This window comes from Macaca thibetana, chromosome 12 (assembly GCF_024542745.1).
Source record: "Macaca thibetana thibetana isolate TM-01 chromosome 12, ASM2454274v1, whole genome shotgun sequence".
NCBI lineage: Eukaryota > Metazoa > Chordata > Mammalia > Primates > Cercopithecidae > Macaca > Macaca thibetana.
This window is the reverse complement of record NC_065589.1, coordinates 11,532,870-11,549,497: the sequence shown is the minus strand read 5'-3', so window position 1 is coordinate 11,549,497 and position 16,628 is coordinate 11,532,870. Positions and strand designations below refer to the sequence as shown.

General features: G+C 41.6%; 1 protein-coding gene across 1 annotated transcript in view; it reads left to right on the top strand.

Annotated features, from left to right (window-relative positions):
* The window catches only part of PSMD1 (proteasome 26S subunit, non-ATPase 1), a 121,988-nt gene that overhangs the window by 32,427 nt on the left and 72,933 nt on the right, over positions 1-16,628 (top strand). Inside the window, exon 16 of the mRNA XM_050751078.1 lies at positions 913-977. Within this exon, the coding sequence (XP_050607035.1) occupies positions 913-977 (65 nt within the window). The remainder of the gene's footprint in view (positions 1-912; positions 978-16,628) is intronic.

Here is a 16,628-nt window from a genome sequence, read left to right as displayed (position 1 = left end):
TGGAGACAGGGTCTCGCTATGTTGCCTAGGCAGATCTCGAACTCCTAGACTCAAGCAATCCTCCTGTTTTGGCCTCTCAAAAGTGCTGGGATTACAGGTATGAGCCACTGTGTGTGGCCATTTGAAATAGTCTTAAGAAGTAGCCCTGGGGCCAGGCATGGTGGCGTACGCCTGTAATCCCAGCACTTGGGAGGCAGTGGTGGGTGGATCACCTGAGGTCAGGAGTTTAAGACCAGCCTGTCCAACATGGTGAAACACCATCTCCACAAAAAATACAAAAATTAGCTGGGCATGGTGGCACACGCCTATAGTCCCAGCTCTTTGGGAGCCTGCAGCAGGAGAATCGCTTGAACCCGGGAGGCAGAGGTTGCATTGAGCCAAGATTGCACCACTACGCTGCAGCCTGGGCGACAAAGTGAATTTAAATAAGAGTAAGACTCTGTCTCAAAGGAGGAAAAAAAAAAAAGAGAGAGAGAGAGAAGTAACCCTGAATCTTAAACTTTACCAAGCTGTGAAGACTTCTAAGCCCCTGAATTGAAATTTTTCTATAACTTTTTCTAAATTGGGTACAGAAATTTATTCTTCAAAAATACATGTGGCCAGGTGCATGACTTATGCCTGTAATCCCAGCACTTTGTGAGGCCAAGGTGGGAGGATCTCCTGAGCCCCAGAGGTTTGAGACCAGACTGGGAGACATAGGGAGACCCTGTCTCTATAAAAATAAAAATACATGTGTCTATTTTTTGAATATATTCATTTATTGTATATGTTTAGAGGTGTGCAACATAATATTTTGGTATACCTATCAATAGTGAGGTATACACTCACTATTGAATGTTGCTGACCTCGCATACCAGTTTGGTCTAGTGATATACTACATGGTATAATATAATCTTAAACTTTTCCCCCTAGGTAAGTGATGTTAATGATGATGTCAGGAGGGCAGCAGTAGAATCACTTGGGTTCATTCTATTCAGGTAATAACTTCTAACTTCTTATTCTATTTATATTTCGGGTTTTTTTGGAAATGTTGTCGTCACTACCGAAACTACCAAACAGTAGTTAGTCACTAAACAAAAGCTAAATACCTGAGGAGTATATCTGGGTTCAGAGTGAGGACCATTTAATAGCAAGATTAGTACTGTTCATCTGAAAAAGAACAAAGTACATCATGGGATTCTGAGAACCTCTTTGAGAAGTAGTAAAATGATTTAATTATTTCTGTTCATTTTTTGGTAGCATTCTGCTTATTCATTTAACTTTTTAAATCCAAATAACACATCCAGTATTCCTCTTTGTGTATATTGGTAGTTCAAATGGGTATTATCTCTTACATAGGTTTGTAAAGTTTTTGAAGGTCTTTAATGAAAGTGAAAGGTAATAGGTTTTGTTTAAATGCCAGAGTGAAAATTTTTAAGCATTATTTTTTACTTGTAGTCATGGAGCTATCCTTGGCAGTATGATATAGTTGTGTTTAAGAAGTCACATTCTTGGCCGGGCATGGTGGCTCAAGCCTATAATCCCAGCACTTTGGGAGGCTGAGGCAGGCGGATCACTAGGTCAGGAGTTCGAGATCATCCTGACTAACACAGTGAAACACTGTCTCTACTAAAAATACAAAAAATTAGCCAGGCATGGTGGTACACGCCTGTAATCTCAGCTACTTGGGAGCCTGAGGCAGGAGAATCACTTAAACCCGGGAGGCGGAAGTTGCAGTGAGCCGAGATTGCGCCACTACACTCCAGCCTGGGCGACAGAGTGAGACTCCCTCCCAAAAAAAAAAAAGAGTCACATTCTAAACCTATCTGCCTGGGTTGACTCCTGACTCATCTTCTTACTAGCTGAATGATTTTCAGCAAGTTGCTCAACCTCTTTGTGCCTCAGTTTCCTCATCTTTAAAATGAGTATAATCATAATACCCATCTGAGAAGATGTTTTTGACAAGTGAATTAATATATGTGCGATGCCCTTAGAGAGGTATCTGGCACTAATAAGCACTAAGTTTGTATTAATAATGGTAATTGTAGGAGTTGTAGTTGTGGAGTTGGTGGTAGTATTAATAGATGTAATAGTAGTTCTTCCAGTAGTTCTGTCTACTTAGATTCAATCTCAGACATCAGTGTTTCTCTTAGTTAAGATACAGCCATACTTTGTTTTACCACACTTTGCTTTATTAAGCTTTGCAGATACTGCATTTGTTTAAAAATTGAAGGTTTGCGAGAACCCTGCATCAAGCAAGTCTATCAAAACCATTTTTCTAACAGTGTGTGCTCATTTCATTTCTCTGTGTCACATTTTGGTAATCCTCACAATATTTCAGACTTTTTCGTTATTATTATATCTGTTATGGTAATCTGTCATCAGTGATTTTTGACATTACCATTGTAGTTGTTTTGGGACACCACGAACCACATCCATATAAAACAGCAAACTCAATCAATAAATGTGTGTGTTCTGACTGCTCCACACACCGATCATTCCTCCATCTCTGTCCCTCTCCTTGGGACTCCCTATTCCCTGAGACACAACAATATTGAAATTAGGCCAATTAATAACCCTACAATGGCCTCTGAGTGCTTAAGTGAAAGAGAGAGTCCCACATTTCTCACTTTAAATCAAAAACTAGAAGTGCTAAAGCTTAGTGAGGAAGGCATGTCAAAAGTCGATACAGGCCAAAGGTAGGCCTCTTGCATCACAGACAGCCAAGTGGTGAACGCAAAGAAAAAGTTCTTGGAGAAAATTAACAGTGCTACATCAGTGGACACATAAATGATAAGAAAGCACAACAGCCTTATTGTTGATAAGGAAAAAGTTGTGCTCTGGAGAGAAGATCAAATCAGCCAAAACCTTCCCTGAAGCCAAAGCCTAATCCAGAGCAAGACCTTAACTCTTCAGTTCTGGAAAGGCTGAGAGAGGTGAGGAAGCTGCAGAAGAAAAGTTTGAAGCTAGCAGAGAGCTTGGTTCATGAAGTTTGAGGAAAGAAGCCGTCTCCATAACATGGAGGTGCAAGGAGAGGCAGCAAGTGCTGATGCAGAAGCTACAGCAAGTTACCGGGAAGATCTAGCTAAGATCATTGATGAAGGTGGCTACACTAAAAACAGATTTTCCATGTAGACAGAATAGCCTTCTATTTGAAGAAGATGCCATCTAGGATTTTCACAGCTAGAGAGGAGAAGTCAATTCCTAGTTTCACAGCTTCAGAGGACAGGCTGTTCTTGTCGGAAGCTAATGCAACTTTAAGTTGAAGCCAATGCTCGTGTATCATTCTGAAAATGCTAGGGCCCTTAAGAATTATGCTAAAGCTATTCTCTGCTCTGTGAATGAAACAACAAAGCCTGGATGACAGCATGTATTAGGGTTCCCTAGAGGGACAGAATTAATAGGAGATATATATATATATATCCTGTATATATATCATATATATATATATGAGTTTATTAAGTATTAACTTACACAATCACAAGGTCCCACAATAGGCTGTCTGCAAGCTTAAGGAGCAAGGAGAGCCACTTTGAGTCTCAAAACTGAAGAACTTGGAGTCCAAAGTTTGAAGGCAGGAAGCGTCCAGCACAGGAGAAGGATGTATGCTGAGAGGCTGGTCCAGTCACCCCTTTTCACATTTTTCTGCCTGCTTTATATTCCCTGAGAGCTGGTTAGATTATGCCCACTCAGATTAAGGGTGGATCTGCCTTCCCTAGCCCACTGACTCAAATGTTAATCTCCTTTGGCAACACCCTCACAGGCACACCCAGGATCAATACTTTTCATCCTTCAATCCAGTCAAGTTGACACTCAGTATTAACCATCACACAGCACATCTGTATACATGGCATGCTAAATATTTGAAGCCTACTGTTGAGACCTACTGTTCAGAAAAAAGATTCTTTTCAAAATATTACTGCTCATAGACAGTGTACTTGGTCCCCCGTGGGTTCTGTTGGAGTTGTACAAGGAGATTAATGTTATTTTTATGCCTGCTAACACAACATCCATTCTGCAGTCCATGGATCGAGGAGTACTTTTTACTTTCAAGTTGTATTATTTAAGTCATTTCTTAAGACTATAGCTGCCATAGGCTGGGCATGGTGGCTCATGCCTGTAATCCCAACACTTTGGGAAGCCAGTGCAGCAGATCACCCAAGGTCAGGAGTTCAAGACCAGCCTGGCCAACATTGTGAAACCCTGTCTCTGGTGAAACCTTGTGTCTACTAAAAATACAAAACTTAGCTGGACATGGTGGCAGGTGCCTGTAATCCCAGCTACTCGGGAGGCTGAGGCAGGAAAATCCCTTGAACCTGGGAGGCGGGGGTTGCAGGGAGCTGAGATCACACCATTGCGCTGCATCCTGGGCGACAGAGCAAGACTGCATCTCAAAAATATATAAAATAAATAAAAAAGACTAGCTTCCGTAGAAAGTGATTCCTCTGATGGCTCCGGGCAAAGTAAATTGAATGCCTTCTGGAAAGGAGTCACCATTTCAGATGCCATAAGAACATTCATGATTCACAGGAGGAAGTCAAAATATCAACATTAGCAGGAGTCTAGAAGAAGTTTATTCCATCCCTCATGGATAACTTTGAGGGGTTCAAGGCTTTAGTGGAAGAAGGAATTGCAGAATTGGTGAAAATAACAAGAGAACTAGAATTAGAGATGGAATCTGAAGATGTGACTGAATTGCAGTCTCATGATAAAACATCAGTGGCTGAGGAGTTGCTTCTTAGGGATGAGCAAAGAAAGTAGTTTCTTGAGATAGAACCTACTCCTGAAGATGCTGTCAACATTGTTGACATGTTAGGTATAGGAAAAAGTATAAAAGAAGTAATCACTTGCCAGGTCTGACCTGCAGACCCTGGCCAAGCGATAGGTAAAAGAAGTTCTCAGACATGGATATCTAGTGAAAGAGCAGGCTAGGAGGCTGCCGGCACTAGGGCCGAAGAGAGTTAGCTGCCCTGATAAGCTGGAGATGCTCGTATTTATTTAGTACAGATTTAATGAGGAAGGCTTGGAGCAAACACAATTTGTGGGTAATTAACATTGTCGACCCCCCAAGTAGAGTGCTGTCCTGCACACAAATGATCAAAGGTTAGTTCTGGAGACAAGAGTAAACAAATTTATCTAGATAAGTTCCTTTACTTTCCCTTGTTATCTAACCCTTGCTCTTAAGAGAATTTAACTGCCTTCAGCTAAATCCTCTTGAAGCTTTTTAAAAACCTCCTGGCCTTCCAAGAAAGTTTGCATCTTTCCCTATAATTGTTGTAACTTTTCCCACCACCCTGACTGATCTCCTACATCTCCCCCTTTTCTGTGTTTTGCATCAGGTTTTGTTGATTGAGGAGTACAGATGTGTGCAGCAACAGGTTTGTTAGGCATAGCGGTTATAACTCGTTTTCTGGCTTCACATCCTAGAATTAGTAAATAACATAAGACAAACATGAGTATAATCAGTAACATTATTTTTCAATCAAGGAGTGACCCCCCCAGGAGTGGGAGTCTATCCAGAAGAGATGTTATCGCACATCCTTCCATATGGCTGTTTGTTGGGTTTGTAGATCTACGGTGTTTAGGGATTCTAGAATTTTAGTTTTAAGTTGCCTTACGTCTGCTGTTAAATTATCATGTAAGGTTCCCCAGAGGTGTTGTTTCATCTCATTCCAACTATGTATTGATTGATTCCAAGGTAGAGAGGTGACACAGGTATGCTTATGCTCCCAGTCACAGTTTAAATACTATTGGAATGCCAGTGCATCTTGCCGCTCCCCTACATATTCTAAGGCAGCCTCAGGGGCTTGCAGGGTTGCAAGAATCTTTTGATCTATACCCTGCTGTAAGAGAACTTCATTAGACACATTTTTGGCCAAGTTATCTACAAAGGTAACTGTATTGATTCAGTAATAGAGTCCATAGCAATACTAGCAGTTGCTAAGATGACTATGACTGAGACTATACAGGTTATAAGTGTGCCTGTAAATCTTTTGAGTCTGACCTGGTACGGGGCACATTCTCAGGTGGCAAGAGCAGAGGAACCTTGCCAATCACGTGTAAAATTGGTAGGAAAGCTTCAGATTGTCTCCTTAATACCATGACACTAGTAGTATTTAAATTAGATATGTTGTAATTAGTGATGCATGAGGCGAACCAAACCTGTCCCTGCACTCAGGTCACAAACGTGGAGTTTTGGGGTATAATGGAAATATTGGTTCTGATAAGGAAAACATATGGATGGGTAGTGCAAATCAGGCACTGATCTGTGTAATTATGAATAAAAGTCACAGTATAGTTGTTACTGGAATTATGATATGTCCCATACCAGGTGTTAAGGGAGATGCTAAGATGTCCCAGGCACCATAAAATGTCTTGGGGTGGCAGGGACTCTACTTGAGGTCTGGGATATCCTATCCCTCCATCGGCCCAAATTATAGGGGAACAGGACGTGGCTACAAAACTGTGATTCATGCCACGATGGATGCAGACATTAGTATGGTTGCTCTGCAAGTGGCAGTGAGGGCTCCAGTCTAAGATGTTATAATAGCCTAAGTGGGGGTCTACGGGCTTGTCCTCCATGACAGACCTCCCAGCCAAAGTGGAATCCATTACTTTCCCGGCTACGTTCTTTAGCACAGGAAGGAATGTTGGGGAAAGTGGTGTTGGTTGTATTGCCCGGTTTGAGTCTGTCTGCAACCAAGAATTAAGGCATTTCCTTTGCCACGATGTAGCCATACTTGAGTTTGGGCGGCACACAGTAAGGGTTAGAACTTTTATAACTAATGCACAGTGGGAGGATAGTGTAGTGATATATAGTGTTACCTGGCACCTTAATCCAATGTGTGCCATTAATGAGGGACCCCAGTGGGGGTTAGTCAGTCCCTCCTAGCCAAGCAGTTACATTGTTAGAGGCTGAGAAGGGGGTGTCTGCCCAAGTAACAGGGCAAAAGAAAAGCAGATCTAAGAGATGAGCCCAATAGAGAGTAGCAGGTGCAAGTTGCAGGCAGAGTGAGAAAATAAGAAGGGTTAATACCCTACGAGAGTTGCAATGTACAACAGAAAGCATAGCAAGGAACCATTTATCTGGAGTGAATGGTGTCTGTGTCTGGAGCAGGATTCGCTCACCCTTCTGAGTTGTCTTCTTCAGCATCCCCCAGGTAATGTCCGGGGCTCGTGTTATCCTAGGGAGCCGCGTCATCCAGGGCTGCGGGTCCTGCAGGGACAAGTCCTTCATTTCTGGTACCAGGTTGAGTCCTAGCCATGCCGTGGTATGATTTGATGTGTCGTGCTGGAATCCAGAGAGGACCTGAGGGGGTATGAACGCAAGCATATCCTCTTCCCCATGTTAGCAAATCATTTGGACTATACCATGCATTACTATTTACTTTTTTCCATTAAACTGCAGGTTTTATGTCTTGAGAGGTTTTAGCAAAGTGCTTTTCTATGGCTGATTGAAATTTATCATCTAAATTTTAAAAATTAAGGGTAGATAAGGCTTGTGCCAATAGTGTTGCCAGGTTCTTACTGATATTCCCCCTTTTTTGTTTTTTTGAGCATATTTTTAAGAGTGGAATGGATATGTTTTACTATGGCCTGTCCTTGGGGGTTATATGAGATGCCTGTGGAATGTTAGATGTTCCACGTGTGACAAAATTTTTGAAATTGTGAGCTGGCATAAGCTGGTCCACTATCAGTTTTAATTTTTTGGGCCGCCCCATAAACTCAAAAGTTAAGAGAAGATGTTTAATAATATGTTGGGTGGACTCTCCAGAAAAGTATGTGCACTAATTAAGTGAGAATTGGCGTCAATGGATACATGTACATATCTTAGTTTTATAAATTTAGGGACGTGAGTAACATCTGTTTGCCATAACGGATAGGTTCTAGTCCTCTAGGGTTAACACCTGTTGAAGGAGGGGAGGTGCCTGTGAGCTGGCCATCTGGGCATTGCAGGATAATTTCTTTAGTCTTTGGGTGAGTTTAAATTGTTTCGTTAAATTTCTCCAATTTTGGTGGAAAAATTGATGAAATTGGGTGGCTTGGTCAAGCAGTGGCGTCATAACTTGCAGATCTGCTTGTTCATTGCCATAAGCCAATGGACCAGGCAGTGAGCTGTGGGCTCGAATATGTGTGATAAAAATAGGATGTGTATGTTGATCCAGCAATTGCTAAGTCTAAGAAAAAGTGCACACAGGGTGGGCTCGAGAGTGGAGTTGAGAGCTGTTTCAAAGTTCTGCAATAAATAAACAGAGTAAGCAGAGTCACTAACAATATTGATGGGCTGAACAGAAAAAGTTTCCAGGGCCAGTATTAAGGCTCCAACCTTAGCGCTCTAAGTGCTAGTAAATCCAGAATGAGTAAAGGAGTTGTGTGGTTTCTACCAAATTGCCACTTTTCCATTTTTACCAGAACTGTCAGTAAGAAGCATACTGACTTATTAATTCTTTGAAAACAAATTTAGAACTTATATCTAACAACCCCTCCCCTTGTATTTCCTTACAGCTTTCTTTCAAACTTTTTTAACAAAACTTGGCCTAGTTGTTTTGCTTGATTTTCCAAAAGAAGAAGCTTCTCTGGATAAGGTGGACGATAGTTAAGGGAAGTTTTAGTAAGTGCTGTTTTTATGAGCCTCTGCATCAACTTACAGATGCGTGGTATGACACAGCACCCAACAAGAATAAGTACCTGTTACGACTGTGAGAGAAATAAGAATTGAGGCTATTATTCCTTTCCATTTACCGAACTACTTTTCTAGCCATCCTGTAAAGGGGTCATTTACCCCTGAGTTGCTGGCTAACTCATTGGATAGAGCAGTCAGACCTTGCAATGCCTTTGTTATACTTCCATTGGGGAGGTGTTTGGGATGAAGGTGCAACATTGAGTTTTAATCATGATGCAAACTCCTCCTCTTTCTGCTAATATCATGTCTAAGGCTATCTTATTTTCCCAAGCCTTCTGACTAGTAGCCCCTAATTGTTCAGCTATTCCTTTAACAGCATCTCTAGTGTAGTTAATAAATCGCTGTTGGTTGTAATAGATGTAGTTTATCCAATCTATATTTTTTTAATTGTCACCCACCAAAATATTGACTCAAATCCTGCAGCTATTTGATTTGGGGTTTTAAATTGATCTTGTATTCCCTGTGGGACTCTAATTGTGTCTAAATAGATGTGAGAGTCGAAAGACCCATAAGGGGCTTCTCTCGCTTTACGATGTCTTATTTTTCCTTCCTCTGGTTGATGAAATGCCAGGGTGAAAGGGATAGCCAACTGGACTAAAGCACAAGTGCCACTCCAGTTATTTGACAGAGTGTCCAGTAAAGGTCCACCGCAATACCACCACACATCTGCTCAGGGATGTACAAGGGCTGACTGATTGATAAGCTCTTGAAAATTCTTAAGCTCACTGCATCCCTTCAGGTCTCCAAGGAACACTAAGTTTCCTCCCTGTCGTGAGAGACATGAAGTGAACTTGGTGTTGGGAGACGGAAGCTGGATGGCCCTCAGGGGCTGACCCGCAGCCTGCCGGACTTTGGGATATAGCAGAGAGAGCGCTTGGCATGACTTATTACTCCAGGCTGTAGAATCCGGGAAAAGAGCTACCATGCAACCCATGCCTGGTCAACGGGAGGACCACTTTAGTGGAAAGGGGACCGTCTGGGCCTCTGGCCTGCCCGGTGCACAAGTATAACAATTGTTTTTGTTTAATATGTGGACAGAATATTTGATCCATTCCAACCAGGCATTTGCCTCTTGGTATCCTGTCTTAATTGCTAAAGTTTGTTTTAACTCTTCAACTTCTATGATCCTCTAGTAAAATGAATGTATGGTTTTAGGAAATTACAAAAACCAGTTGCGGCATTCCATCCTTGCTCTTTAGTGGTCCACAGAACGGTGGACCAACTACGGCATAAAAGCTCTACATCTCGGGTGGGAGGGGAGGCAAGACTCCTGGTTGACACTGGGGTCTTTATCGAAATCTCCCCAGATTAAATGGTCCCAATTTACTAATGCCCAGTCTGTGGAGAGTCAGGAGGGACAGAGGTACTTTTCTGAAGTAGAGAGCTGTCTTTGACTTGGCAAGTCCCCACAGCGTATAACAAGGCAAGCATTAAATGCAATAGTTTGAGGCAAAATTGACTTGGTTATGTTAATAACTAGATGGTCAGCAGTAGAGCGTGGAAAGAAGAAAGAGTAATAGAATAGATGAAAGAGAGTTAAATTTTTCTTAGCTTTAGTTTGGTAGGGTTTTCCCCTGGGACTATGGCCCACGACTCTGGAGGGGGTGGCGCTTTCTTGACTCGGGTGTGATGAATCCATCCCTTTTTCGCTGTACAAACAGCAGTCTCAGTGGTTAGCAGCACAAGGTAGGGTCCTTCCCAGGCTGGCTCAAGTTTTCCTTCTTTCTACCCTTTGATGAGAACATGATCTTTAGGCTGGTGCTTGTTTACCAGAAATTCTAGGGGTGGTACCTGTGCTAAAAGACTTTTAGTTTTGAGGGAAAGGAAAGTGGAAGATAAACCATGTATATAATTTCTAAGAAGGTGATCTTTTGTTTTAAATGTGGGGACATTAGCAGTGGACTTTATAGTCCTTGGTGCCTTCTTACTGAGAGATTTCCTTTAGCACCTATTTTTATTAGTTTTTAGATCACTGAAAGTCAAGACACCATTTTATATTTGACAATGCTTCCTGTATGATTTTTATACCAGAGAAGCTAAATTTCACCTTTATATTAGTGTGTTATTAATGTTAAACTTAGTTTTAATAAAACTTTGTAGACATACTTATTCAATTTTTAATGGCTGACCATAAGGTAAGATTTTTATAGACTCTTTTTAACCTTTTATAATTTTTGTTAAAGAGCACGTTAGTGCTTTAAGAAAAACCTGTTGTGCTTTTATTTTAATGTCCAGTTCAGAGAAAAACTGGATGATACCTCTTTAACATTAGCCAATAAATTTCCTTCACAATTAACATTTCAAAACTTGTTTAAACCTTTAAAACAAAATATTTGTTTACTTTTTTAACCTTTTAATGTAGGTAAAAATCCACATTCTTAGGCCTGCTTATAATCCTTTTACCAAAGGTATGTTTTACTTTCTTTATACACCTTGCACATAAACTGTTTCTTCAATAGTTTTACATTCAGGAGACCTTATTACTTTTAAATTATACAACATTTCTTGCATAAATTCCCTTTTATAACTTTTTTCACAACTTTCACAGACAATTCTTCGACATGCCTCAACTTTCTGACTTGTTGCAAGCATCCCTTTCTTTAAACAACCAGTTAATTTATTTTAGGACAAGAATTTACCATATAACATTCTTTTTACATAAATTCTCCACCCCCCTTTTTCTTTTTCCCTGAAGATAATAACCATTCTTTTCCAAAGCAAACTTCCTTTACATCTGTGGACTAGACTGCCTAAGGCCATAAGATTAGAAGTTAGGATAATACATATTACACTGTTAACTTTAGCAAACTTTACTTTTGTTGAAAACTTTGTAAGTTTGGGATTTCAGCTATCCTTTCTGTTAATAAGACCTTGTTTAGTCCAAATTAACTTAGAATTGGTATAGAGGTTTCCTTCCAGGTTCTGTAAGTATTTTAAGGCTTGGCTGAGTGGAAACAGCTTGCAGGTTTGAGCAGACCAATTAGTAGGCAATTTTCCTAACTGCTTTTACAAGAGTTTCCCTATCAGTTACTGAAGGGAGTTCCTCCTAGGTCTGGTCAGACTTTTGTATGGTAATTAATTAAGATTTAGACTCCCTGTTAGGAAACTTGCTGGGTTTAAGGAATGGTTAATGTGGTTAATGTTAAATCATCTTTTTCTAACAGAATAGCCCCATACTTTAAGATTTTTGAGTTAGTAAGCTACGTTTTTGCTTTTTTTTTTTTTTCCTACTTAGGATAGTTCTGAACTGGTTAGGTGTGTTCACAATGAGGTTTCCTCTAAAAGCTATTTTTCTACTTTCTTCTGCTAGCAAAGCAGTTGCCGCTACAGATTAAATGCATGTAGGCCATCCGCGGGTTACTTGATTAAGGATTTTTGATAGGAAAGCTAGGGTTGTCAGTGGCCTCAGTGCTTTCAGGCTATGCCCTTGTTTACACTGACAACAAGGTGGTATTGGAGGGTTACAGGATCATGTAGAAGATCTTCAATTATCAATTATAGGTTTTTAATTTATCCTGGCTTTTAAAGGAATAGGGTACGCTGTTTTCTCTTTACTACTTCTATCTCTCTCTCTCTTTGACTTTCTGTCTCTCTCTTTCTCTCTCTCTCTCTTTGACTCCCTCTTTGTCTCTCTCTCTGTCTCTTTCTTTCTCTCTCTGACTCCCTCTTTGTCTCTGTTTCTTCCTGTCTCTCTCCCTCCCTCTCTCCTCTTTGCTGTTTTTTTCCCTGCCTCTGCCAGCCACTTACACTGCTGTTCTCCCCTCTCCTTCCCCTTCCTCTAGGGGAGGGACCAGCGAGAGTAGAGCTACTCTTTCTTCTCCTGAAAAGAGGATGCCCAAGGTGGCCATTAACTCGACCCAAGTGTACAACTGAGGTCCTAAGAATGGGTCAATTTGGTCTGCCATTCCGTAAGGGTCATCTAGTAGCAATTTAAGCTCCTTTTTAAAATTCTGGACTTCCGAACCGTTTAGGGGAGCATTTACAAAGCCAGTGCCCCCCACCCCCTGCCCCTTGTGGTAACTCTCAAAGGCAAGAAGATTGGGGCTGATCTCTTAGGTACGGAAGGAAATGGGAAATTCTGAATATCTTTTTTACATTGTTCTACCTCACACTGGAGTCCTTTTAGAGAGGGGTATTTAGGTTGGGAGGGAACAGGCTGATGGGATGGTAATTCCTAAGAGTCAGGGTTATAAGGAGGAAGGATAACGTTGAGTAGAGAGGGAATTTGGAATGGGATTTGAGGCAGCAGTGGGGCTGTCTGAGGGGAAAGATTGGGGACACTGAACGGGGGAAGATAGTCTAGGGAATCCCATGTGCTGGAATTTTTAGGCATGAGAGCTGGTTCCTCTGACCTTTCATTTTGAGATACCAGATTGGGTTCCTCCCTATTTGTTTTTAAAGGAAAAAGGAGGGCAGGTCTTTGCCCCCAACAAAGGGCATAGCCTAGTTCTTCTTGAGACACTGCACCTTTATCATTAACATACCGGATTAGAAGCTGACACGTTACATCCTCATTCGACCAAACTTTGGTCAGAAGATTGAGGGTTTGAGGATGGGTCCCTGAGTCCAAATAAAACAGCAATATTGTTATAATTTGTTGCTTTTTCCTATGTTTAGTCCTTTCATTATCCTTCCAGTGTTTTCGCATGAGGGGGCTATCCAGGGTGATATCTTTGTTACCATCTTTATCTCCCTTGCTCCCTGTCTTGCTTGGGGTATTTCCCATCTTGATGGTTTTGGGGTAAGGTTCAAGGTTCAATTTCCCTTTCTGGAAATTTCTCACCTTTTGGGGTGAGGCTCAGTTTCCCCACTGGAAATTTCTTGACTTTTCTACTACTGGAGGTTTGTGTGAGAGGTTCAGTCCCCAGAAATGGGGATGTCTCGCCTCTTTTTAACCTCTAAGCCACCCTGACCAAGGAGTACTTCACCCCCCTCACCCCTTGCAGCTTTCTTATCTTGGTCCTGACCACCAAGGAAATACTTCAGCGGCTCCCATGGCTTCTCCTTCCTTGGTCTGTGCACAGAGTCGTCGCTGCAGTATGTGAGAATCCTTTAAGCTAGGTTGCTGGCCAGATTGTTATTTTTTATTTTTTTCCACGTTTCTGAGAGCTGGGGTTATTCCTCGAACTGGGTGGGTCTTGATTTCTCACCCCTGAGGCCACCACAAGGGGGCAGGGCATGCCTCCTCACGAGAGAGAACCAGAGACCATCCCCGGAGGGGAATGCAATCATGGGCAAGACCCCTAATTGTTACATATAAAGTTTCGGTCCGCAAAAGGAATAGCACTCAAATATAAAATTTTCTTTTTAATTCTCAACAAGGCAAGTTAGTTCTATAGAAGGGTGCGCCCTTACAGATGGAGCAATGGTGAGCGCACACTTGGACAAGGGAGGGGAAGGGGTTCTTATCCCTGACACACGTGGCCCCTGCTGCTGTGTCGTTCCCCTGTTGGCCAGAGTTAGACTGCACAGGCTAAACTAATTCTCATTGGCTAATTTAAAGAGAATGATGGGGTGAGTGCTTTGGCGGGAGTCAGGGCAGAGCAGGTAGCAGGTAATTGGAATGAGTTAGGGTAGAGCAGGTCATTGGAATGAGTCAGGGTGGAGCAGGTAATCGGAATGAGTCAGGGTGGAGTAGGTAATCAAAAAAGGTTGCTTTACGAGGAAGTTAAGTTTAAAAGTTAAAAGTAGAAGGCAAAGAATTGAACGTACTGACATATTAATTCTTTGAAAAGAAATTTAGAATTCATCTAACAGAAGTTTGCATTAGGTCCCTTAATTGAGCCTGCAAAACCGAGTCTCCGCTAGCTTTAAGCAGCTGTTTCAATACTTTTATATACTGTTGCCATTGAGCTGATAACTGTTGTCCCATGATGAAACCCTAGCCTGAACAATCCCCTCAAACTTGGAAATCCACAGTGGGCACCGATGACTTACTGACTTACTGACTGCGTAGTCTCTTTGCCTTCATTTTCGAGGGTTCCCCCGCCATCCGTTGCAGCATTCCTCACAGGGGGAACCACCTGCCGAGTCTGTCCTGCGGACTCTGGCTGAGCGATGGATGAAAGAAGTTCTCAGACACGGATATCCAGTGAAAAGCAGGGGGCTGCTGGCACTAGGGGCTGAAGAGAGGTAGCCACTCTGATAAACCAGACACTTGCATTTGTTTAGCACAGATTTAATGAGAAAGGCTTGGAGCAAACACAATTTGTGGGTAATTAACATTGTTGACCCCCCAGGTAGAGAGCAGTCCTGCACACAAATGATCAAAGGTTAGTTTCTGGGGACAGGAATAGACAAATTTATCTAGATAAGTTCCTTTACATTTCCTTGTTATCTAACCCTTGCTCTTAAGAGAGTTTAACTGCCTTCAGCTAAATCCTCTTTTGAAGCTTTTGCAAAACCTCCCGGCCTTCCAGAAAGGTTTGCATCTTTCCCTATAATTTTTATAACATTTTCCACCACCCTGACCGATCTACAATCACTTCCAAGATTAGGCTGTAGAAAAAAATTAATGAAAAGAAACATAGTTGAAATCACAACAAAGAATTGGGAATATTTAGTAGTTAGTTGATAGAGTAGCAGCAGAGTTCCAGAGAATTGACTACACTTTTGAAAGAAATTCTGTTGTGGGTAGAATACCATCATACAGCATCTTATGCTACAGAGAAATCTTTTGTGAAAGGAAAAGCTAATGTGGCAGACTTCATTGTCTTGTTTTAAGGAATTGCCACAGCCACCCCAGCTTTCAGCAACCGCTACCCTGACCAGTCAGCAGCCATCAACATCAGGAGAAAACATTCTACCAGCATAAAGATGAATATGCACTGAGAGCTCAGATGGTCAGTAGTACTTTTTAGCAATAAAGATTGTTGGGTTGTTTGTTTTTTAAATGCAGAGGGTCTTGCTGTGCTGCCCAGGCTGGAGTGCAGAGGTGCGATCATTGCTCAGAGGCATACTTGAGCTGATTGAGCTTGGGTTGAGGCAAAACTGTAGAGCAGCAGAGACTACAGGCATTCACCACTATCCCTGGCTAATTTTGGTTTGTTTGTTTTGTGAAGACAGTGTCTCACTCTGTTGCCCAGGCTCATCTTGAGCTCTGGCCTTAGGAGATCCTCCTGTTTCCACCTCCCAAAATGCTAGGATTATAGGCATGAGCCACCCATTGGGTCTGGCTATGTTTTTTAACTGAGGTATATACATTTTTTTGGATATAATGCTGTTGCACACCTAATAGGTTCTAGTACAGTGTAAACATAACTTTTATATGCCCTGGGAAACCAAAAAGTTCGTGTGACTCTCTTTACTGCTACACTGTCTTTATTGCGGTAGTCTAGAACCAAACCCACAATACCTTTGAGGTATGCCTGTCCTTTATCTTAAAGAATAAAGTTAAAAGTACGGTTGACCCTTGAACAATACGGGAGTTAGCATCACTGACCCCACAACCCTTACACTGTCGAAAATTCACGTATAACTTTTGACTCCCCCAAAACTTAACTACACATAGCCTACTATTGATCAGAAGCCTTACGGATAACATAAATAGTCAATTAGCATATAATTTTTTTGTTATATGTATTATATGCTATATTCTTACAGTAAGGTAGCCTAGAGAAAAGAAAATGTTATTAAGAAAATCATAAGGAAGAGAAAACACCTGTCTTCACTATTAAGTGCAAGTGGATCATCAGAAAGGTCTTTACCCTGTTGTCTTCACATTGGGTTGGTGGAGGAGGAAGAGGAGAGGTTGGTCTTGCTGTCTCAGTGGTGGTAGAGGTGGAGGAGGTAGAAGGGGAGGCAGAAGAGGTAGGTAAACTCAGTGTAATTTTCAGTGAAAAAAAAAATTACATATTAGGGGGCCCGCACAGTTCAAGCTCATGTTGTTCAAGACTCACTATTATATGGATACTGCCTGTTATAGCTTATTTGTCATGAAATTACACAGTAAGTTGCTAAAGTGCAT